Below are 24,976 nucleotides of genomic sequence, written 5' to 3'. Positions count from 1 at the left end.
CATGGAAATGAAGGTCTCTTTGTAAGATACTCTAAGCATGCTTACCTAAGGGAGTTTCCTTCAGCAAATGTGTCCATACATAGATGTTGCTGCAGTTCTGAACAGGATCTAAAGGCTGACCATGGTACATTCTGCACCAGCTTGAGCTACTTAATACTTAGGGGTTTTAGCTAACTGATTTGTTGGTGCTTATCGATTGTAGATAGATTCTTTCCTATAAGAAGCCCATTAGGTAACATTCCATCTAAGATCCAGTAGTCCTTACAAAAATCTGTTGGTTTTGGTACCGGAAAATCAAGTAAGAAGGTCCCAAGACAAAGCAGCTGGATGAGAGACACAGAATAGGTTGGGAGGATGAGGCTAAAATAGATATGGAAAAGAAAGAGTACCAAGATAAAGCAGTGTTCTCACTTGCAGGGTGTGAGGATTTTTGTCTTTATGACCAAGTAAACTAAACCTTTTGCCCTTCCCTTTCTCCATCTGTCTGGTGCTTTTCCCCTGTTGCTGGTGAGTTGGCTCTCATGTCCTTTAGGTACTGTTTACCCTGGTAATTTACTAAAGGAAAGCAATTGTGATGTTCACAGAATGTCAAAATGCAGGTGCAGGGAGGTGTGGAGAGAGAAGTGTGAGTTCCCAGGTACTGCTATTCAAGGAGAAAAGCCCCTGCCAGCTGCCTGTCAGGGTGTTTGTGTCTCCTCATGGAAACTTGCTCTGTTTAAGAGCTGTAGGTTTAAAAGAAAGGTGCAAAGCACTGGAGGAAAAGAAGCTATTTTAGTGTTCTTCCACTTGAACACTTAATAGATGTAGTTTTAAATCTTCTTTGTTGAAATATCCTTTTAAATATTAATTAAACATTTTTCATAGTCCTTTTCATATGTCAAGCAGCTGCTGTTTTTTATGTTGTGTTTGGTTGCATCCTGTAGGGGTAGTGTTTCCTGGAGAAAGACTCTGTATAGGCATTGATTACTAAGTATGTTGCTGCTCTTTCATTAGATGTTACCTCTTGAGAAGCTTGGATAAGAAATTTCCTGACTTGTTTTCCTTCATAGTGCTTGGCACTGGCTTTTTGCTGTAAAACTGCCATTATTGTGGGGGGAAGAAGACAGGGAAGTTAGATGAGATTGGTATTTTTCTCTTTGAAAGGAAGGAAGAAAGAATAAAAATGAATGCCTAGATTTTGCAAACAAGTAATAGGAAAAAAGGTTATTTGCACCTTACTATTCTTTCTAATGTCCCATCTAATTGCTCTTGAAATGGGAAATGTATAATTTTGTTTTTCTAATAAGTAGCTGCTCTTATACTCCTGTTATGAAGGTAGAAAGTTTCGTTTAAAATAAGCGATGGTAGAACAATCTTAGCAATGAAAATACATTCTCTATAAAGTTGTTACCTTTCTGTAATGTTTCATTGCCATTGATATTCCTGTTAAAGGAATATTAACCTAAAGAAATATTCCTGTTAAAGGAATATTAACCCTGACTCACTCACAGGTTTTCTGGCTGAACAAAACCCTCATCTATTTGCTGGGGGGGAAAGGTAGCAAATCTGGGCTAATGAATGTTAATATTTCTCTTAGTTATAGATAGGAGTATATAGCTCCCATGGAAACAACGTAGCTCATTTCCCTTCATACTCAGCGTATGTGTGTTTCTTTATTTTCCAGCTCCACCATTTTTCCTTCTAACCCTTTTTTTTTTTCTGAAACTTTGACTTTAAATGCAGGCAGGTGATGATTTTCACAAACTGTGTTTTATTTTGGTGTGGGTTGGAATGAGAGAACTGGAAGTTAATGCCACCTTAAGCCCAAAATAAAATGGTAAGCAAATGTGCTGAATGTCAGAATTTCACAGTAGATGCTTCTTGTTCTACTGTAATCAGTTAGAATTAAACATTTTCTGTACTTATTGAAATAGCAGAGCAGGGGTGTTAACTGAGAGTATGATTGGCATGTCAGGTCAGCAAACAAATCTGGCAGCTGGCTGCAAAATCAGGAAGATGACTGAGCTGGGGCTGGAATGTTGTGTGGCTCTTCTGTGGCATCACATCCTGGTTTCCTTCAGAAGTCCTGCAAGCCAAAGGCTTTGGAAGGACTGTGAAACCTTCAAATGTTTCTGCCACTGGAATAAGAAGTTCTGGTTTGCTGTTTTCTTACGTAATCAATGCTCCAGATTCTCTAGTATTGTATTACAGCTTGTTAATACAGGAACAGCCAAAGACAGGTTTGGGGAACGCTACTGAGCACAGTAAATGTGGCACTTAGGGCTGGTCACAGGGTTTTTCCTATAGCTGAACTTAAGACAAAGCTCACCCCAAAAGAGTTCTGGTCATTCTGAGGTTCTGAGTCCCCCACTTCTGGCTACTGTTTAGTCAATTAAGGCCAAGTATTTGGCATTTCAAAAGGAGTATTTCAGTGTGTCTCAACACAGCCCTATTGTGTCCCAAAGGCTCTGAGCAGGTGCCAGTTTGAAACCTCTGTAGAGAGCTGAACTCAGGCAGAGCCTTGCAGGAGAGCAGTGCATCCACCCATGCTGAGCACTGCTGTAGTGGGCTGGCAGGAGGGACAGTGGAACCTGCATTGCAGCGATGGCAGGTTTGCTTTGCTTAGCATGCTGTGTATTTAATGGATTGCATTTTGCCATCTTGCTGCATCAGGGCAGGGGAGAGCTCTGATCATACAGACTGTTCAAACACACCAGGCCACAGTGCTCTCAGAGCATTTATTTCAGGATTTCTTCATGCATATGTTAGTAAATAATTTATGATGTAGCTCTGGAGTTTGGTTTTTTTTGGGTCAATATTCTTGCAGAGTGTACAAATCACTACATAAACCAGAGTCTTAGAGAGAACATTCTTAAAAATATGCGAATACATGTTTTAAAAAATACTGATGTGGTGAAAGAGTCTTGGGGTTGATTTTAAATCTTTGCAAGTCACTGGTGAGTTTCACAAGTCCCAAGCCATAAGAAATAATAGCAATCATTTGACTCTGGAGTTGTACATCGGCCCCTTGCACTATTAAGGTGATCTGGGAAGGCACCTGAGTAGTATTTCTGTAACCCATGTGTATCTCCCATGGTCAGTGGTGTATGAAGGAGCTTTGTGGCCCAGAATGCCAGTCAGTCTGGCTACCAGCACCTGCCAGCTGTGTCAGCAGGGCTTGTGTTGGTACTTGCCTACTGCTTTGGGTGCCAGTTATGATATTTAACCTTTATTTGCTGTATTGCAGTGTTTGACACAAGACATTACGTAGAGCTGAACCAAACCTTTTGTCTCATCTATTCTGGTTTATCATTTAGAAGACATGCAATATCTGCCAGATGCTGCTTCCTAACCAGTGCAGTTTTGCATCACACCAGAGAATTCATCAGCATAAATCTCCATACACGTGTCCTGAATGTGGAGCAATCTGCAGATCTGTCCACTTCCAGACCCATGTCACTAAGAACTGCCTGCATTATACCCGAAGAGTTGGGTTTCGGTCAGTATGATGATTCCTTTTGTTGTCAATTTCTGCATAATTTATGGGTTTAAAAATGATTTTCCATTTTCATAAGTATTGTTTGGACAATACCAGCTTCATGGGTTTAAGATTGTCATGGCAAAACTACTATTAGTACTAAAATTTTGGAATAAATATATTAAGATTCTGCTTTGTTTTGGGCATCCACTTTTGTATATTAATAAATCAGAATATTAGCTAGTGTCACACAGATTCAGGACTTCATGGTTTATGAAGTCTAGAGAATTCAGATGCATCGTCTTAATTTCAGGTTTTTCAAAAAACTTCTTGGGTTTTTTCAAAACATTTGATTTTAGATTGTTCTGTCTGGTAGAACAGTAATTTTCAGTACATCCAGAATGTATGGTTGAGATGTTGATGGGCATAGTGCACCTGTCTGGTTGTTCTCTTTCTGTGGCAAGTCAAGATTCCTTGGCTTTACAACACTTGGAAATTGCCTGTCTCAAACAGCCTTATCCTTTGGTTCTCTTTTGTTACTCTTCAGTTTCCCTTTGACTTTTACATTTCCCTGTAATGGCAACTCACTGTGAAAATGGGGAACAGAGGCATTTCATAGAAATATTTAGTTTTGAAAGACTTGAAAAAATGTTTTCTGTTAGAATTTTCCTTGCACTGAGTGACAGGCAGCACAGCAAGAGATCAGAATGCTTAGCACTCCAAAACCACATCCACTTCACCCTGTCTGCCTGGAAAAGGCCATTCTAAATCTTAGAGCAGGTAGCTCCTTCCACCCTTAAGGTGCCACAGTTCATTTTCCAGGATGGCTGTGCAATCTTCCCCTAAGAGAAGAAAAAATTTTTACTGCATCAAGCCTCTGTTTTCAGCTTGAATCCATGGCCTGACACAACTCCAAGCCCTTTTCATCTCTTTGGGGTCTTTTACCCTTTTCTCTCAAGCAGTAGTCTGTCTTGTCCTGCTTTTCCTCCATCTGCTTCCTGCACTCCACTGCTCTTCCTTCTAATGTATGTCTCTTGGGTTTGTACACAGAATCACCTCTAGGGACTCCTGGCCTGTCCCAGTAGCACCAACAGAATCCCCTTAACTGGGAATCTAAGTCACTAAACTTTTCAAGATGTCTCATAAACATCTCATGTCACACCGAGTCAGAATTTCGTGATCTGGTGAGACTAAAGCAAAGTCACCCAGGCAAGCAAAAGCAGCCTCTGGGGATGTTTCTGTCTTCCTCCCTGGACTCCTCAGCCTCTCCCTAGAACCGAGATGCTTTTGCCTAAGGAGCAGCATAGCCTGTCCTGCCTTTCCATAGGGCCTCTACCACGAAGTTCCTTTTGATTACTGTGATTTAGGCTAGTTATCTGCCCTGAATCAACTGAAAGTTTCAGCCTGAAGTTTCACTGCATCGTGCCAAGGTGAAAGCAAGAAGCTGTTAGAGCAGTTCTGAGAGGAAGGCTTGGTCCCTAGGGACTGTGTTACATACAGTGGTGGATGCTGAGGATGAGTTATGTGAGAGAATAAAGTCAAGCTGTGGCATGGGGAGGTGAAAATGCCACCTGGCTCTCCGGAGGGACACCTCAGGGGTAGATGTGTTTCTGAGTGCATCACGCTGTATACTGCTGTGAAGAAGTGTTCAGCTCTGTGTGAGCACAGAAGATCTTAACAGAGCCAAAAAAAGATCAGAATTATCTGCTTTAGAGAATGCATTGGTAGCAAAGACTAGATGGGTATAAATTGAATGCCCAGAGAAAGGATGACATTTCATAAATTCATGGATGATAAATTCTAAAAGTAAAACGGGATCCTTGAATGCAATGTAGAACTGTATTTCTTGCTTTATTGCTATTATCAGGGCACTAAAACTATTGAAAAATTAAATGGACATTTATATGACAACAATAATACTGCCATGATAGATGCTAAAATTAAATTTCTGAAAGGGTGGAGGCCTTCTATGTTTGAAGAGTTTGTAAAAGTCTCACTGCAAAATACCGATCAACAAGAAGTGACTGCACTATGTTCTTGGACTGATTTGGGGTACTGGACATGTAGGGCATTAAAGGGGACCATTGTGTATCAAAATTGTTATGTTCTAATATTAATTAAATTTTTTAATCGTTTCATTTTAGAATAGATGCAGAAAGGTCACAAATTTTCGACACAGCAGAAGTATGTTTTTGAAAAATATTTTCTGAATTCCAATATGTTATATTGCTCTGATAGTAAGGATTTGGTTTAGTTTTCCTGAGTTTCAATCCAAGTGCCGATTTGATTACACATACAGAAAATCATTACCAGTATATCTTCCTTAAATCTGAACAAGGGAAATGGTGAAAATATTTTCCTTACTGGTTTTCCATTTGGTGGTGGTTTCTAAATTACTGCTGTGTACTTTAAACAATACTCTGCATGTGATAAAAATGTATTCTGGAAAATCTTTCCAAATTTGCAGAAGATTTAAGCATTTTTTCTGCAATCAATAGAGTATTTTTCTGTTGAACCTTCTATCTGTTTTATTGTAATAACATAAAAACATATTCTGACCTTACTTCTCTTAGATTTTCAAATGGAAATGTGTGAAATTTCTTTTCCCTTACTTTGTGATCCACAAATCACTGGTTATGTTGATTCTTATGGGGTTAAGTTGACACAGTAATGCAGTTTTATCCAGTGTTATCTATGTGTGTTTCTCTCTTCCCTTTGCTTGAAAATCCATGTTGATTATGTCCAGCACTGCTGGGGGCAGGGCTGCACTGACTCTCCTCCGCTCTCTCCGCAGCTGCGTGCACTGCAATGTTGTGTACTCTGACGTGGCGGCACTCAAGTCTCACATTCAAGGTTGTCACTGTGAAGTCTTTTACAAGTGTCCTATCTGTCCCATGGCATTTAAATCTGCTCCCAGCACGCACTCCCATGCCTACACACAACACCCGGGCATCAAGATAGGCGAACCAAAGTAAGCAAAATTCATCTTCTACTGCACTTGCCTGCGTTTGAATGACCTGTGAAATTGCATTCTGTCCTGTGCTTGCAGTCATAAAAGTCACCTCTAACAGCCACCAGTTTTGTCAGCCTGCTGTTATGTGGGATTTGTGTAGTGCTTTCATGACTTCTCAGCTGGCAGTTCATTGGGCAAAAGTGACATTTCTGTGAATGCACTGACGGATCTTTAAGCACTGCATGCCACAAGACAGTGATTGCAAAATGTAATTACACAAATGATTTGGACAGGTGGCCAGAGTGTGGCTTGTTCTGATGTTTTAATCTGCTTAGCTCATCTGCATTTTTACTCTGAATTAAAGTAATGTGATTCCAAAAAGAGCTGCTAGGACTCATCAGTGCTTATGTGGTGATTTTCATAATGTGGTTGAAAAGTTGAGAAAAGGCCGTTTTATCTGTTTATATAAACTAATTTATATAAGGTAATTTCTTTCTGGCTTAAAGCAGAAGTGGTTTTGTTCTGTAGTAGGAAAGTTGGCCACAAAGGTGGTGGTGAAGGTTGCTGAAGGTGATGACACAGGGCACAGGTAGGACTCAGCCTCACGGTCTCTCGGACACTGGCAGGCTCTCCTGAAGGCGCAGGTGCTGCTGTGTGTGCAAACTCCTCCAGCCCTCGGCTCTGAGCCTCTCTGAGCACCCCTTCTCCATCTGCCTCTTCCTCACTGCCACGAGTGCAGTGTTCAGAGCAAACAGAGACTGAGCTCTGTGTTTTCTCTGGGGTGTGCACAGAGCACTAGCACAGTAACAACTTGCAGGCTCAAGAACATCGAGGGTGCCGTGTGATGTAATAACCAGCATTCCTAAGAGTTCCATTTCTCACTGCTTCTTCTAACATATTAACAGGAGATTTTTAATTTGTTGACACCTCCATCAAAACAAAATGGCAGTGAACTTGCCATGTTGATACCAAATGATGGCATTTCTGCCTAGTGGGAAATGGTACATTGTCTAAGTTCAGGATGCTGTCATCAGTCAGAGACTGTGAGATACCAACATTTAATTTTTTTTCAGGTTCCCATAGTTCTCCTTAGAGAAATATAAAAGATTAAAATCACTGTTTGTGCAAGATGCTGCACATATGAAAAGTGAACAGTGCCAGGGCCCCTGGCCCCATGGCTTCTCAGGGACTCTGTAGTAGGTCACACTCCTGTTTACAGGAATTGGGCTCCTGGGGAATCTACTGCCTGCCTCTGGCATTCATTTGGAACTGTGTGATTTACAATTACATTACAAACAGTTGCTGCAGAACACATGCACTAAACTATTTAGTGTATGAAAAATGACTTTTATATTCAGGGAATGTCAGTGGGATGAAATAAGATTATTTTAATATAGGGAAATGGATGGCTGTCTTATCTTTCAACTCTGGGAGGCTCTCTCCTGTAAAATACTGTAAGCTTTGATTTCCCAGAAAACCATGGAGGTGATCTTCTTTTTCAGTAAACAGTGCCTAGGAATGGCACCAAGATATTTTTCATGGCTGGTCTCTTTTTGAATACAGGAGAAATCCTTGTTTATCAAGCCAAATTATGGATATTTACCCTACAATTGGTAAAAAGTGTATTATCCCAGGTTCCTTCTTTTTAGAGAAAAAAATTTAGGAAGGAGGAATAATACTATCCTCTGGTGCAGAAGCTTTCCAAATGCTAAATGTCTTTTATGTGACTGAAAGTATTTTCCTGTGAGATAACATCTGTATTTATTCCAAGATAATACGTGAAATTGTTAAACTGATTTTTGGGAAGTGAGAAGGCCATGTAGAAGCACAACTGCCTTTAAGCTTTGAACAGGATTTTAGGCAGTTGCATGTTAAACACTGACTGCTTCAATTAAATTTTTAAAACCCAAAACCAGCATATGTGGCTGCATGTAGGTTGTTAAGGATTGAAAATCATGTTTTTGCTGTGTCTGAAGGAAATACTCCAGGTGTGTATAGTCATAACTCATACTGGGAGGTGTGTTGGTATGAATTTAAGTGAGTACAGTCTTTGCCCACAGACTTGTCTGGATTCTGGATCTTTACCAAATAGTTCTGCTTCTGTGAAGGCTGAGTAGAGCACTTTAGCTGCCATAGAAAATACAGAGATTCAGCTTGTGGTGTTTTTAAAGAGTTGCAGTTGTTATGCACAAGAAATTCAGAAAGACGTTGGATTTTTTTGTAGCAGATTCACTGCAGAAAGTGCGACAATAGTACACTGATCATCAGAGGATGCTGTGTAAATAATACATTTATCTTGGCATGTGTGAGAAACTGGGACCACTTGATACCACAAAAACAAAGTCTTTCCCAGTTAATATGAAGTGTATTGTTCTCCATTTGGAATTACAGGACAGCTTGGACATGGAAGCAATGCCCTTGTTCTTGTCATCTCAAAAGACAGTGCAGAGTGATCCCTAGAGCTCTGGAACAATACACTATCCATAATAATTACTTAGAGGAATATAGAAAGGACTGGGAACATTTGTCTGGCTAATGAGGAGATTAGCACTTCAGCAGGAGGGGGTTTGAGGATTGGGGTTTTTTTGGTGGAAGTTACTCTTAAAGATGGGAAGCACCTATTGTTGGGTTTCTTTTATTTTACCTAAACTTTGTCTGCAGCACTATAGATTAGATGTCTTATATTTCTTCCTCATCTGATGATGTGTGATTAGAAAACTACTGTAAGAATAGGAGGCTGAGGGACATAAGTTTAAAAGTCACCTGTGCTCCAAGAGAGGAAGCATTTGGTGGTATCTCTACATTTCTATGACAGATTCGGGGCTCGGAATGGCAGATCAGAGAAATCCTGTCCTGTGCTGTTGGAGCTCCAGGGCATTGAGAGAGTCTAGGCATTCAGGAGCATCAAAGCCATGAACATTGCCAAAAATGTATTTATCTTGAAATATGTTACTAACTAGGATTGAATGAATCACTCCCTTAAAACATACTGCGTTTGTAACCTGGAGCAGGGATATTATCCTTTAGCTTCAGTGTGAGTTCAGAAACTGAAGGTGTTGAACTGTCAGAATGTCTGGGCAGATGTTGTTGTTTATGTAACTGGCACATGCTGTTGTTTTCTGGCTTCTTGTTTGCACTCTTTAAATTATTTTTTCTATTTTTCTGCTTCTTCTACTGCTCCCATATTTTGAAATTGGAGAATGTTTTGAATTAGTTTAACTTTTTCAGGCAGTGTGAAACTACTGCTTAAACAATAGTTTCTCTGATGAGAAAAAAAGTTAACATCGTGATTCTTGCAAATAGATCATCAACATGACTGACATTGTTTATTGTACTTCTGTTTTTAGAATAATATATAAATGCTCTATGTGTGACACTGTGTTTACTCTACAACCTTTGCTCTATCGCCACTTTGATCAGCACATTGAAAATCAGAAGGTGTCTGTTTTCAAGTGTCCAGACTGTTCTCTTCTATATGCACAGAAACAACTTATGATGGACCATATCAAGGTGTGTAGGCATCTTCTCTTGTTTCCTTCATGATACCATTTGTTGTGCAGTATATGCTGTGAGAATACATTGTGAAAAGGCACAGAATAACAAGACTGCTGAGAGAAATGTTAATAATTCTGAAGGTATAATCTGTGAATATTTTTCTCAAATGTTAAAATGTTATACTTTGGTCTTCGTCATATCTGTGATGACTCAGTCGGTTTTTCTGTAAGAATGTTGGTTTTGGTATACTGGGAATGTCTCAGCAAGTCCAATCCTAACAAATACTGAGTTTTATTTGCAGTATTCTAAGTATTATTCCAATTGTTAGGAGCTGAGAATGCTGAGTGCATCAAAAAAATCAAACCTCTGATGTTCAGAATTCACCAGGAAGAAGTATGTTGCTAGATGTAGGGCTACCAGTGTGTACTCACATATGAATTTGAACACATGCTTTGAAAAAATCTCCAAGTGGATTTCCTCACAAACTCTGCTGACAGCTGACGATTCACTGTGATCCTTGTAAATCCTGGTATTAAGGATCAGCAGCCCCCTGGCTATCATTTGTTAGCTGTGTGTTTGACACAGACTGTTACCTCATGTAATACAGACCAAAGCTGAGGTTTTTATGCCTTATTAACCCCTGGTGCCTGAACACAGCCCTGCAGTCCAGAGTGGTACTGTGCAGCTCGCTGCACTTCTCTGCCAGTGACACAATTTCTGAGTACTATTTCTCTACAACAAAGTAGAACACTGCTAAAACCATCATTTTGCATTTTAGTCCCAACTATGGCACTTGTAACCACAGAATTCTCCAAAGTTGTGTTGGAAATAAGATCACAAGTCTTAAAAATCAGGTGGTCCTAAGGCCAGTCTTCAGCTTGAGGAGGAGATGAGGAAAGAGCTGGTCCAAGATGTTCAGAAATACAAGGGCTGAATATTTTCTTTGTTTCTGAGCTAGTAGCACTAGTTCTTGCATGTTTATTGCAAGATATCTTAGATACTCCTCTCATGCAGCAGTGCAAAACTCTGTTTTCTGTTTCCTTTGATCTACTCAGATGGTTGGGAGTTTTTAAACTAAATAGGCAAATTCTGTGTATTGCAGCGTATGTCTTGTTTCTGTAATTAGTTTTTCCTGACTCACATATTACTGGAAAAGTATCATGTCTCTACATAAGTACTTCTGTAAGACCTGAAGACAACACTTTCAGGAGCTAGATCTGACTGCAGTTAGGGCCAGAAGCTGTCTCTGCAGAAATTGGAGTGCTGAGCTTCTCACATTTTAAAGATATGCTCAGTTACTTGGGCACTACTTAACTTCCTTGGTTTTAGTGTTCCATGCCAGTATTTGAACTTTTAGCCAGTTGGGTTTTAGCGTGATTCACTCTTAATGATTCAGACATTTTTGAGACTAAAATTAGAGGATTAGAGAATACATGTGCAGTAACAGTATTGCTGGTTTTGCATTTAGTATGTGTGTATAGCAGTAAGGACTGGAGCAAAGCAGTGTCAATTGCAATTCAGTTAAGGGGGACTGAAAAAAACAGTAACAGGTTATAGATAAAAGCAGAAAAGGATTCAGGGAGAAGATAAAAGCACAAAAGGACTCAGAGAGAGTACGAGTGAGCTCAGCTGCACAGAAAGTAATGGTTTGGTATGGCTAGACATAAACCATCAAGGCAGAGACAGACCTGGGTGAAAGTAGGACAGAAAGGGACAGAAGGAAGCCCAGGAGGAGATTATTTAAAGCTACAGAAAATAACCCAGAATAATTCTTGCAGATGTCAATATTTCTTGATAGAAAAATGAATGTCTTATTTTCCTGTAATGACTTGCTACAAGAAAATTTCCAGCAGCCAGTGAGAGCAGATGGTGAAGGACTGGCTTGGCCTGGCCTGGAGGTGTAACGCTCCCTGTTTGGCCAGCACTGGGACTCCATGCTATACTTTAATGCTTTTGGTGTAGTTTCAAATAAGAAATGAAACTTCAAGTACTGTACTTAAAAGACATTTGGAAAGTTGAGCACTAACATTTTACATGCTGACATGTTGGGCTGGAATGGAACCTCCAGGTCAGCTTCAGTTGCCTAAGAGTACAGGAACCTCGTTTCCTCTTTCTCTGTGCAGTGGGATACTAAAGCCAACCTCCTCCTTTACTACACACCTGCACTTCACTCTTAGTTGTTGGTCACTTCTCATTAACAGTTTAGGGAGTTAATTACTGGCTTTTCTGCTATTTAAAAGCTGTCAAATCAAAGAACATGTTCTACTGATGAGGTTGATATTTGCTCTAGAGCCAGTGGGTAGTCCCAAGAGCCAAAGTATTTACAAAAGAACTTGTTGCTGGAGTGTCACATTGATACTCCTGTATTCCCAGAATCAAGAAGGGATTGAATGGGTTTTACCTGAAAGAAAATAATTCTGTTTGGACTGGTTAAACATATCCATCCAAGAGGGTTATAGCAAGGGCCAGCAGGTGAGAGGATCAGAACACTGTCCTGGTAAAGCCTTTCAGACATGAGACCTCAGTTATGGCTCCCTGTTCAGCAGGATTAGCTCTGGGCTGCAGTCATCCCTCCTGGCTCACAGCCCTCCTCATTCTTGCTGTGTCCACATTCACACACGAAACTCAGACACACAGCTGAGTCCCCCAGCCCTTCCTGAACAAGTCACTTTGTTGGAAAGCTCAGGTGTAACACCAACACACTAGGCTGGTTTGGAAATGGGGGAAGGAGGAGTTCTTCCCTTCTTACTGATCATTGACTTAAAGTGCAGACATAAGTCCCTGAGGAAAGTTTCCCACCCAGGAGCTTCAGGGGCTGGGGAACAGCTGGTTACACTCCTCTGATCTGCTGTCAGCCCTGCACACTTTGGATTCTGAGGGCTGTTAGCAGAGTAGCCCTAAATGAGCGTGCTCATAACCTGACTGGAGAGTAAGGCAGGGCTTAACCTCAGCCTCAACATAAAATGTCATATATCCTAAATTACACAGCCCTGTGATGTTTCCAGAGTTGCCTTATCTTATTTACCAACATATTAAGTCAACATTTGGTCAGTAAAATATCTTTCCTTCTTGGAAGACTCCAGTCACATAGTCTGGAATGAGGATACTCAACTAACATGTCATGTAAGTAAAGCGAGAAATTAGGCTTAACATAAAGTTCTTACTGAGCCCTTTGTTCCTCCCTGTTAAACCACAACTTAACCATCAAAGTAAGTCTTTTATTTTTTTGTGAAGATACCTACAGTACGGTGCCTGTTAGTGTTAGGTCGTGCTAGGACTTTATTTAACTCTGTTTCTTTATGAGTGTGATCTGATGATGATAATTGTATGCCAAAGAGGTAACTGAAGGGTTTTGGTTGAGTACAAGTGTGTATGTCTATGTCAGTTTTGTACCTTTTTTTCTCTCTCTTTTATTGTAGTCTATGCATGGAACTTTGAAAAGCGTCGAAGGGCCGCCAAACCTGGGGATAAATCTGCCTCTCAGCACTAAACCCACAACCCAAAACTCAGCCAGTCACAACAAGGAGGACACAAAATCTGTCAATGGAACAGAGAAGCTGGAGAAGAAATCACCTTCTCCCATAAAGAAAGCAGAACCTAAAAAGTCACTAGTCCTGGCTGGACATGTTGGGAGTGTGACAGACTCTTCACTCAGAGAGACGTTTACATCTCCCACATGAGGAAAGAACATGGAAGGTAAAGGAATGTATTCAGTTACAAAAAGGTGAATTAAACCTTAAAGGTGAAGTATTGTTTCTAAAATCTGTTTGTGTTTTTGCCAATAATTTCTTTAAGTTCCAGCAGTATTACTCACTGTTCCCATATCTATTTCATCTTTTTTGCTTTGGATGCTTAGTTTTTTTTCAGTTTCTACATCATTCTACTGAGAAAACCAGTTGTAGGCTTGTTCATTCAGTATCAAATTTTTTTCAAGATGGAAAGAGTGAAAGATATTGCTGTATTTCATCCAAACCATCTAATCTGTTCCAGGTTCTTATTTCTTCTTTGTGCCTTCTCAGTTCCCTCTCTTTACGGTGGTGTGGTGGACGTGGCAGTGCTGGGGTAACGGCTGGACCCAGTCTTAAAGATCTTTTCCAACTTAAGCAATTTGATGCTGTTCTGTTCTGAACCTCAGTGCCTGTTAGCCTTAGGGAGTGGAGAAGTGGAGACTGACTCAGTCATGTTTTACTGGTCCAGTGGGTACCAACTGGTGTTTCATTTAAAGGCAGGCACATTCTGCAGTTGAGCTGCTGCTCTAATCTTACACTTGAAAATTTAGCTGAGTTAACAAGTTGAATTTTGTATTTAAAGCAGCTGAATTTGAGATATCTTCTGTAAAATGGATTGAAAGTGAAATATGGGAATATTGCATCCTCATGTCAGCAGAGAGGCTGCTTGATGTTCTTCCTGCATTCCGTAGCATTTCCAGTTAAATGAAATTAGAGACTGGCAGGCAGGAAGGCAGTGGTGACCCTGATTAGCTGTGGCAGGCTCCAGCCCCTTGCTGACACGGGCAGCCACCTGCCCAGCCAGTCTTTACCTTTGCTGTGTGCTGGTGGCAAGGCTCTGACTCTCTCCTCGGCTGGGAGCCAGGGAGCTAAACTGATGAACTGTGCTGCACTGCAGCAAAAGAGCAGGACTGGGAGGGATAATAGGCTGATTTTGTCTAAGTGGAGGAGTACCACCCTGAGTGAAAATCCGTAGTTTTCAGGATTCTAATGTGCTGTAATAAATGACTGCACATTTCCAGAGGTTTCTATTACAGTGATTATCTCCGAAGCTGTTCTGCAAATGATTTTGTTCTGTTTATAAACATTTTATGGAGAAGCTGAAAATGCTGAACTACTGAGTGTCATCTTCAATTTTCTTAGGACAACTTCAAGCAATAGCACCCCAGCATCATTGCCTCCAGTAACTCCCATCCCATTCCTTCAGCTTCTTGCTGCCCAAATATTAACTCAGCAGAGCTTTTACTGGCAATCAGAAATGCGTTTAAGACCAAATTCATTGTACATTTATGCAATTCTTAATAACAAAGCAGCACAACCTCCCAATGAAACTGTCACTTCAGAGTGAACTAGAGAGCGATATTCAGTCTCATTCCATCCACAGCAGAGTAGCCAAAGGCATGTCAAAGAAGGTTAGTAGCATACCAATAATGCTTTCTAAATACTAGCTTTAAATCTGTGTCTTTCTGTCTCTGATGTTCATGTGCAATGTTACCTCAAGAACAGCCCTTATTATGAAATACTGGGTAATTGTTGCACTCAAATTCTGGCCTGAAGGCCTCTTTCATTGCTTCCATTCAGGTGCTAGTTTTTACTCCCATTCAAGCAGTTCCTTGAATAACACAGGAGGCACATAGATACTAAAATAAACAGAAATACAGCTCCATGTCTTGCAGAAATGGGGGATACAGACCAGGTCCCACATTCCTTCCCAACCTGTCAAAATTTTTAGTAATTGTTGGCTGTCAAAAAGACTGTTGAAAAACTAAACTTTTACTAGAGAGAGAATAGAAATGAGCATAAGATAACCAAGTATGTGATATGGATCTAATAAATAGAGGAACTAATCTACAGTCTGATTTTCTTAAGAATGATAGGTGTGGGTTAATGCTCTAAAATGATCCTTTCAGAATGATTGTTTAAAACTGTAATTAAGCAATTCATGTGCTATTCACAAAATCCATTGTCATGCAAGCTATATGAAAACACTAGTTTCAAATTTCTAATTTCTGCTTTTGCAGGACCAGAGTGAAAGAGCTGTAACCCCTAGCTGATCCCAGGCTGGATTATGCAGAGGTGTTCATAGGAGAGGTATTGACATGTATATCCTCTTTGGACAGATCCTTAAAGTTCCAGCCTTTATTGGGAACTGTCTACACAGACAGATTCACATTTTCTGATCCTTTCCTGAGGATCCTGGATGAAGGGAGCCAGCTGTAGGGTAGGAGATTTTGTAGCCACCTTGCTGTGACTCTCTGCCTGATCTTAAAAGTGCTACAAAAAACAAAAAAAGTTACCAGCCCAGACAAGGGAGGGTTCCACAAGCCTGTACAAGTCCTGTCTGAAACTGGATCATGTGTGTCTGCCTTCCACCAGGCAGGCACATGCTGAGCTCCTCGCACTTGTGTGCAGGTGTGTTTCTCTGAAAGGGCAGATGTTTTCTAAGTAGGAATTGCCAACTCCAACTTGTTCATTGGTCATCCTCTTCCTGTCAAGATAAGATGCAACAGATCATGCTGCACTGAATTACAGAACTGATTTTCAGTTCTTTTTGGTTTGGTTGTCATTGCAGAAACAAATGCATCCAAAATCTATTTCTATTTCAAGTCTCCCCAAGGGATTTAGAACAAGTGTGGTGTCACAGCTGGCTAGCTCACATAGTGCCCCCAGGTCCTGCTGAGCATCATCCTCCTGCTTTTCTGACCGTGGCTTGATGCCTCTGCTCACTGCCGCACAGCTGCGATGTGTGACTGCTCCAGCCCTTCTCAGTTTCTTCCTTTGCTTTTTTCCTTTCGCTTGACCAGCTGCAACATCAACCCCACAGAATTCCCAAGCACATGGCCATCAGGTTGGCATCAGATCGTACCACTCATTTTGTTACGACTTTCCTGAACCCTGTTAGTCTGTCAGTGTCTGTGCGGTTCAAGCTTGGTCCTTCTTCTGCGCTCTTCACCTGCTCCCTGTGTGTGGCTGAGGAGCTCCTGGTCAGCAGCTGAGGACATGGTTTGGTGATGGGAAGTGAAAGCAGCCCCCTCATCCTGCTGCCTTTATGCAGAAATAGTCCTCTGGTCTTTCCCTGTTTCTTTGGAGGAAGAAATTCTCTTCACCCACCGTCTGAGACACCAGTTCACAGCTGGGGACAGGTTTGTGTGTGTAGCTCGTGGGGGCCACAGTGCTTTGAGAGAGGTCCAGCTCTGACTCGTACAGCGCTGGTTCAGGGGCAGTGGGGGGTGTACGTGAAGTACAGTACCAAAAACGGGTAAGTGATGTTTCTTTCCTATTTATCAAAAGGTTCAACATATTCACCACTTGTACTGAGTTTTTTTAATGAAAGTCTTTCTCTTCTCTTTTTAAAGCAAATGAAGAAACATCCTTGTCGGCAATGCGACAAATCTTTCAGTTCATCCCATAGTTTATGTCGGCACAATCGTATCAAGCACAAAGGCATTAGGAAGGTTTATACCTGCTCGTAAGTTCTGGTTTTGTTTATTTAAAAATGGAATACAAAAGCCATTGTTAGCTGAACATCTTTCCTTAACTGTGCCAGAGCCAGTGTCCCATTCATTCAGATGCCCAGGGACAGGCCAAATCAATTACCTATCCTACCTGCAGAAGCGTGTCAGGCTCCTGAGAGTGCAGTCTGAAACTGTTTGCAGTTCCACTTAGGGGAACCTGGTTTTCAGGAGTCTCTCAAATACACAACCACTCTTCCAAGCTACAAAAGGCACTTGTTAAGCATGACACTTGAATGTCTGTGTATGTGTGTGGATGTGTTTGCAGGCACTGCCCAGATTCAAGGCGTACTTTTACCAAGAGGTTGATGTTGGAAAAACATATTCAGTTGATGCATGCATTAAAGACCCTGATGTGAAAGAAATGACTGAATCTACCAATATGGAAGAAAGGAAAGTAAAAGAAGACACAAAGGTAATCACTTAGAAACTGAGAATTATTTTTTTGGTGGGTATATATCAGGATCTTAATATAAATACAGATACTTTGATGCAATAAATGTCTCCTGTGAAGTAGTGCCCCAAAAAGATTGTTGTTTGTCAGAGTTGTTCTAGTATTTGCCAAGGGAAAGATTCTGACATTTGCAAGTCACAAACTAGTTATGAAAAGAACTGCATATTGATGCTTACATGTGTCTGATACAGCATTTCTGTCTTTTTGTTAGGTTCCTAGTCCAAAGCGTAAATTGGAAGAACCTATAATGGAGATTAGACCTCCACGAGGTTGCAATCACTCAGCCATTAAAGAAGCTGAAGATAAATGTTTTTAAAGTTCACAAGTGTGCAGTTTGTGGCTTGACAACAGAAAACCTTCTCCAGTTTCATGAACATATTCCCCAGCATAAATCCGATGGCTCTTCGTACCAATGCAGGGAATGTGGACTCTGCTACACATCTCACGTGTCCCTTTCCAGACACCTCTTCATTGTACATAAGCTGAAGGAGCCTCAGCCAGTATCAAACAGAATGGGTCTGGGGAGGATAATCAGCAGGAAAACAAACCCAATCATGAGGATGACTTGTCCGACAGTGCGGCATCGGACAGAAGATGCAAAGTGTGCGCAAAGACTTTTGAAACTGAAGCGGCCTTAAACACTCACATGAGAACACATGGCATGGCCTTCATCAAGTCCAAAAGAATGAGTTCAGCTGACAAGTGATCAGGTTGTTTGGGATGCAGAAATCTCACTCCACATTGGAATACTAATGACATTTTTGCTACAGAAAGTTCAAGGTATAATAGTGTTAACAGTACTGTTCAGGCTGTTGCAATATATTCTGCATAAAAGTATCCCTTCACCTCATTGGTCTATAACCCTCAGAACCATTGAAGCAGTATTTGAGTTGAAAAGAGTTTTGTATATATTTAAACTAATAATTTTTATACTCTTTTGTTATGTGTTTGTATCAGTATCTAGTGGAAAAATTGGGTTTTTTTCTGTTTTGGTTCTGTTCTTTCGTAGTAAGTTTCTTTAAAAACAGAGTTCTGAATGCTGGGGCAGTTCCTTAGGTTCTCTTAAAACTGTTTGGTTTTTTGAATGCTTCTGAAAGAAAGTTTAGCTAATGGAAGTGCATCAGGAGGAGGTGCTAGGAGGGGAGAGGGGAGAGGAAGTAAGCTAAGGGAGACTTTAAATTCTAAAGAACTTGGGCTTCCAAATGTCTAAGGAAGCGTTTTAAACTTTTTCTTACAAAATATATTATTTTAAAAAAATAAAAGTATCACTGCATGTGTAAAATGAAGTGCTGTTTTTTTAGGTGGCAACACCAGAACTGGTGCAGACCCGTTGGAGTGGTAAAGTACTTTTGAAGAGTATAAATGCACAACTCTTTGAGTATCATGAAGTGATTTTTTTAGGTCATCAGGTGCTCGTGATCAAAGCTCAAATTGTTACAAAAGGACCGGGCTGCTCTGCATTTAAGAAATAAGATGTAATTAGAGGAATAGGTTTATAATGATGATGTTTTTTGTCATGTAATTTATTAAACATATAGAAGTGAGTACACAGCATTATGTATTTTTCCTTGCTGGTTATTGAAAGGAAATAGTTGACCCTTGCTACAGGGGTTGGGATTTGCCAGCTCCACACGATCATGCCAAACATTCTGGTGCTCAGTGTCACACACAGCCACAACTGGGAAGGAGCCAGCCCCAGCCAGGACTGGGACTGGGGCTTGCAGCTTTAGCACAGGCCCTGCAGAGCTCGGCCAAACATTGCAAACTCCTGTTCCAGCACCACTGGTTTTGCTTGCACAAGTACAAAAAGGTACCATACTGTCCCTTTCAGATAGAGTTCTCTGTGAGAGTATATTTTTAGTTTGTTTTTGCATTTTATACCTTGTATGTAACCCTACAAAAATTTTTGTACTTTTTTTTAAAAGAAATTGTGTATATATAGATAGCTGCATGATAAACAGTAGTAATTGTTGGGTTCCTTATAAGTCTTGCTGCTGTCAGGTGTTACTATACACTACGTCCATTACGACTGTATTAAACACATTTCATATGTAAATAAATGTGGAGCATTTTGCCCCAAAAGATTTGTGAGATTCTGTTATTTATCATTAAATTTTAATAGTTTTAAAATTTGGAGTGTTTAAAAAATTATGGATCCTCTCAGCCACCTCTGTAAAACTTAATCATTTGGCAATTGTGTATCAGATACATTAGTTCTGCTCTTTTCATCCTCATTCCTAATTTGGCTCCTGGGTAGATGCTTGTTAGCCCATTTATATTTCTGGCATATCAAGTGCTTGTGAGGTACTTCATCTATGGCGTGGGCACAGCAGCTCCGTGTGCCACCGCTGCCCTTCCCATTTAGAGGATACCTCTGAACACTTGTTTGTTGATGTGCACTGTCAACTGTACAACAAATGAGTTATCACTATGCAGAATGGTGTTTTGTATACAGTGAACAGACAATAAAAGTTCCGTTTTCACAGCCATTACTAATACTTTTCTTTATTTTCCCTTTTCACTGTCTTCTACCTGCAAGTAACCTGATGAAGCAAATGGCATCGTGGTGCCAGGGTGTCACGTTCCTGTCCCCAGAGGAGCTCCTGCACAGCCAGGGAGTGCAGCCCCGTTGCTTGGCTCTCTTCAGGTCTAACTGGCAGATTAATTTAACTCTCTTGCTAGTAATCTCTTGAAAAGTTTAAGGGCTAGAGGGTGGTGAACTGCCCCATAAGCTCCAGCCACATTTCTGTGTCAGAGATGACACTCCTTAGCAGAAGGATGACGTCCTGAAAAGAGGAGGTCAACACAAAGTTTTAAAGCAACATGAGATACGGTGAAAAGGCACAAATATCAGTAGGCATGCCTAAAGGAATTATTTCCTTTGTAAACTATAGAAAAAAGGTTTAAACTTATTTTTGTCCAAAATCTGACATTTGAGTTGTTCGCTTTTAATTAACACTGTGACACTAACAGTCAGTGATGACATAATACTCCTTTTTTTTACCCCTTTCCTGTGAGGACTGAGTAATGCATATAAAACCTCTCAGAGTTAGGAAAGGGATCATGTAGACTCCACCATTTTGCAGCCACTCTTGTGGTTGGAAACAAACAGTGCAACCCCAAATTGCAACAGAAACTAAGGCTATAAATCTCCTGTCGTGTGCCTTCCCATTCCATCCCTTCTGCTCTTCAGGGAGGCAGGGAGTGCACTGAGACTCTGCCAAGATCCAGCTGCCCACAAACTGCACCAAGGCTCAGGTACCTGCCAACACAGCCTCGATAAAACTGTTTTCTCACCTGCTAATATTGGTTAATACCTCACCTCAGGGCACGTGGGCAGTGCCTGGCTGCAGTCACCTGGCTTGGGCTGTGTGGATGTGGGGTCTTTGAGAAATGGCACCAAAATAAGTCACTGAGGCTGTAGTAAGTGGAGGTGGGGGGGAACCCCACAAACCATGGGACATGCACTCACCAGTGGGGAGGTAACAGAAAATACACCAGGGGAGTTCACAACAGTGAGACAGCACAGAGCTGGCTCCTCACTGTGCCCAGGGCCATACCAAGGCGCTTTCCAAAATGTGCAATTTGCCACAATAAAGATGCCCTTGAGAAAGGCTAAGAGACTGGACAGAAGGAAAAATAAGGGGAAGGGACACTGTGTCAGCCAGAGCCACCTCAGTCTGTGCAATCAACCTCACAGAAAGCAAAATGCTCTGCACAAAAGCAGTGGGCTCAGGGGAAAGGCAAGCACAATTCCAGACCCTTTCCAGGACAAGACCCAAGGCAACAGCCTGAAGTTGTGCCTGGGGAGATTTGGGTTGGATATTGGAGAAAGGGTCTTGACCCAGAGAGTGGAAGGGGCTCACAGGCTCCCCTGAGAAGTGGTCACAGCACCAAGCCTGACAAGAGTTCACAAAGTGTTGGTACACTCTGGAAACATGATGTGACTCTTGGGAATGGTGCTGTGCAGAACCCCTTGCTCTCGGGGATGGTGCTGTGAGGATCCTTGTGAACCCCTTCCAACTCGGCAGTTTCTGTGATTCTGTCACGTGTGCTCCCCCAGGCAGGGTGCATTCCCAGCCTGCCATCCAGTGCCTCACTCTGGCACGCCCCAATCCTTCATGCCCTGCCACACCCGTGGGGGCTATGCTGTGCCTCTCAGCTCAGCCACAAACAAGTCTATTTAAATCAATGCATTTGTGTTCCAGTGCACAGTGCCTTTAATGACTACCATGTGCATCTGCATCCCTTGTTCCTGGGCATGACACAGGTGTGCTGTGCCCACCCTGCCCCCAGGTACTCCCTCGGGAGCTGTTGAGCCTTGGCCTGCTTGCCTGTAGGTACAGCTGGAGTTAAATCTGGCTGGCCACAATCCCATTACTTCTCTACACTTGTCTGGTGTTTGTATTTCTGGAGGGCATTTAGAGATGCACAACTTGACCTACCAAAGGCCCAGATGTTCTCAGTTCTTAACCTCTGTCTACCTGTGGGGAATTCAGTTTGGCAAGCCTATTTACTTTAAAAGGATTTTTATAAAACTCTGACCTTTTCAGTCTGTTAATATTATCTTTCTCAGTACACTTAATGTACACACACCGCTGCCAGGCCAATAACAGCACACAGAAAAACCTATTTTGCTTAAAACCTTTCTCAAATATTAGTAGTCAATTCTTGTATTTGAATTTCAGATTATTACTCAAAGGTTATCTGCCCAGGCTCCGTGAAGGGTGACTAGGAACAGTGGGGAGTGGATTGACAAGAGAAATGAGTACTGAATTGGTCAAGCATGGAAAGCACGAGCGTTCCTGACCTACATCCCCGGCTCTGTGTACAAAGCAGATTCTGCAGCCAGAAGTGATGTGGATGCAGGAGCACAAAAGAAGGAGCCACTTCGTCTCATCCCTGGGCACTTCGTCAAAAATTATTTGCTCCTCATCAGGACGTACAAAACCTGGTTTTGATGTTATTTCTTTCATAGTTGGGGAAAAAAGAGCTTTCCTCACTGGGGACCAAATGGCCCATTTGAGGGCATTGCAGTGAGGCACTGCACTGGGAATGACCCAGATTCACCTGGAAAATTAACTGGAGGCACTAAAGCCCTTTTCTCTGAGCCCCAGGACTCTATTTTGAAGGAAGAAATGTATTTGAAACAGTAATGTGACTATTAGCCAAATAAGCTGAGCATGGCACCCTTCTCAGATATGTCGCCTTATATGATTTGGTGGAAGACTTTATTCAGTTCATTTATTTTCTGTTCTCAAATTGTACTATTTTGTATTCAATGGCTCTAATGTGTGGTGGGGATATGGATGCAGTGCATTATCAGCATTGCTCTCCCCGGGGTCAGTCCAGCACTTGGCTAACAGCGCCGTACCTTTGCGGGCCAGACTAATATTGCAGGTCAACATAACAATATTTCCTGATTTAGTGATTGTTTCTGATTTTTTCCCCTGTTCCATGGGAGAAAGGGAAGGAAAAGACAATATTATTTGCTAAATTCAATTGAATGTTCAGATAGCTGGATCCCTCCCTCCCCTTACCCTTCTTCCCGAGAAAAAGAAATTATTTTCACAAATAAACTATTCCCTGAAACAAATCCACTCAGCTGAAATCCAATTAGCTCTGCAGACACCGGGTCATAGACTCGAAATGTTGACTCATACACTTAGAAAGTGACACTGGGGTTGCAAACTGTGCCTGTGATGGGTCCTTGCCAGCTCCCAAGGCACATGCCCAGACTCAGGAGAGGACTAACACAAGACAAAACCACACACGCTCCCAAGCAGAGGCCTCCAAAACGGGGGTGGGCATCCATAAGCGTGCAGGAAGCAAATAGTCCTTCTACTGCTACAAAACTGCAATGAAATACAAGTATTAAAAGTATCCAGAAGAGGGGTGAGTTCTGTGCTCATGGCCAATCCCCTGGAAAGCAAAGAGCTGTCATTCAATGTTATATACACAGGTAGCACTAATGCCTGGCTGTGTGCAAAGGTCTGGCAAATATGCCAGAATGTCAAGAGCTACATTTTCTGTGTACTAAAAAACCAGCACAATTTTCTAGCTGCAGAGCTCCAGAAGATCTACTGTACAAATATCGAAGTCAAACATCCAGTGCAGGGGAGGATTTCAAAATACATGTAACCTTTAATAATCAAAATCACGCAGAGTAAAATAACAAAGCCACCAACAGAGGTGTGGGTGATTCCCAGCATCGCTGGAAAAGGAAGAAAAACAGCTGCCTAATGTATTTCTCTTCCCTCATCACAAACAATGGAAGAGTCCGAATGTTTTGTGAGCTATCAAACACCAAGCAATCGAACCAAGACACAAAGGAACTGCAATCTCAGAATTAAATGTGGGTTCATGCCTCAGACAAAAGAAAGTCCCATCCATGTGAACAAAAAGCAGCTTCAATCCTCCCAGGTCTCATACAAAGTTGCCTTCTCACTTTTCTAAATTCGCTACACACTAACTCTGCTTGTTACAGAATTAGATGTTACCACCTCCATTTCCGCTTTTAATTCTCTCCACCAGGAATGACTGCAAGTTGTTCCACACTGAGCAGGCTTTGTCATTTAGGCTCTCTAAATGTCTCCCTGCTGAGTGGTTTGTCTTTGCCTCCAAAAATGATATTCCTGCTTCACAATAGGCAAGAGTAGTTTTCTGCCTATGTGGTGAATTAAAGCACTACTCAAAAGTAACACTCAGAGACCATTCTTCTATGACAGCCATTTGCCTTTGCTCTGTGAGTGGCAGCATTGCAACTCCAGTCTAGGATGAAAATTCATCCATTTGTGTTCAGCCATTCCTTGTGTGACCAGGTAATAGAAAAGTGTCAACTATTTACTGCTAAATGCAAACATAATTAAACACAAAGTAAGGATTAATTTTTTTCCATTTAGCAGGAATTTGGTGTGATACACTGTGTTTTGGAGCAAAAGCTTTTTCATATTGATGCAGATGATACCCACCATTAATATAATGAATTAATAGAAGTGGAAAGTACAACTATAACCACAAGAAATGACAGAGATTTCCTTGCAATAGAAGGCAATTTAACAAAGATGTTTTTGTCAAATTGTTTCTAGTTGCCTATGAGTTCGTGGTCTGAACCCTAGTGTAAATCACTGGTATGTTCAATGAGGTTTTTAGACACTGAGATTTGTTAGTCTCCCTTATGTTGACTGTACAGCCTGATAATTTTGTCCCAATCACCATTTAAAATCTCTGTTTTCTCAGGGGTTTTTATAAAAATAAAGGCAAGCAGATGTGTACACAAAGGCAAAAAACTTTATTGAAAAAAATCTGTACAAATAGTATAGTATGAAAAATCTACTCGGAGGAATTGCAGAAAACCTTTTGCTGGGGAAGAGTCAA

General features: G+C 41.3%; 1 protein-coding gene across 1 annotated transcript in view; it reads left to right on the top strand.

The window, feature by feature from the left end:
- The window catches only part of ZNF532 (zinc finger protein 532), a 32,976-nt gene extending 12,888 nt beyond the window's left edge, over positions 1 to 20,088 (top strand). The window contains 11 exon segments of the mRNA XM_033085260.2: positions 3,297 to 3,478; positions 6,252 to 6,428; positions 9,758 to 9,920; positions 13,325 to 13,508; positions 13,511 to 13,600; positions 16,988 to 17,102; positions 17,414 to 17,481; positions 17,484 to 17,560; positions 17,811 to 17,870; positions 17,872 to 18,100; positions 18,103 to 20,088. Coding sequence (XP_032941151.1) covers positions 3,297 to 3,478; positions 6,252 to 6,428; positions 9,758 to 9,920; positions 13,325 to 13,508; positions 13,511 to 13,600; positions 16,988 to 17,102; positions 17,414 to 17,481; positions 17,484 to 17,560; positions 17,811 to 17,870; positions 17,872 to 18,100; positions 18,103 to 18,305 — 1,548 coding nt within the window. The 3' untranslated portion in view covers positions 18,306 to 20,088.
- Positions 20,089 to 24,976: the final 4,888 nt, after the last annotated feature.

This window comes from Catharus ustulatus, chromosome Z, assembly GCF_009819885.2.
Source record: "Catharus ustulatus isolate bCatUst1 chromosome Z, bCatUst1.pri.v2, whole genome shotgun sequence".
In the NCBI taxonomy this organism is placed as follows: domain Eukaryota; kingdom Metazoa; phylum Chordata; class Aves; order Passeriformes; family Turdidae; genus Catharus; species Catharus ustulatus.
Note: the sequence above shows the minus strand (reverse complement) of the source record. Positions and strands in the feature narration are given on the sequence as shown.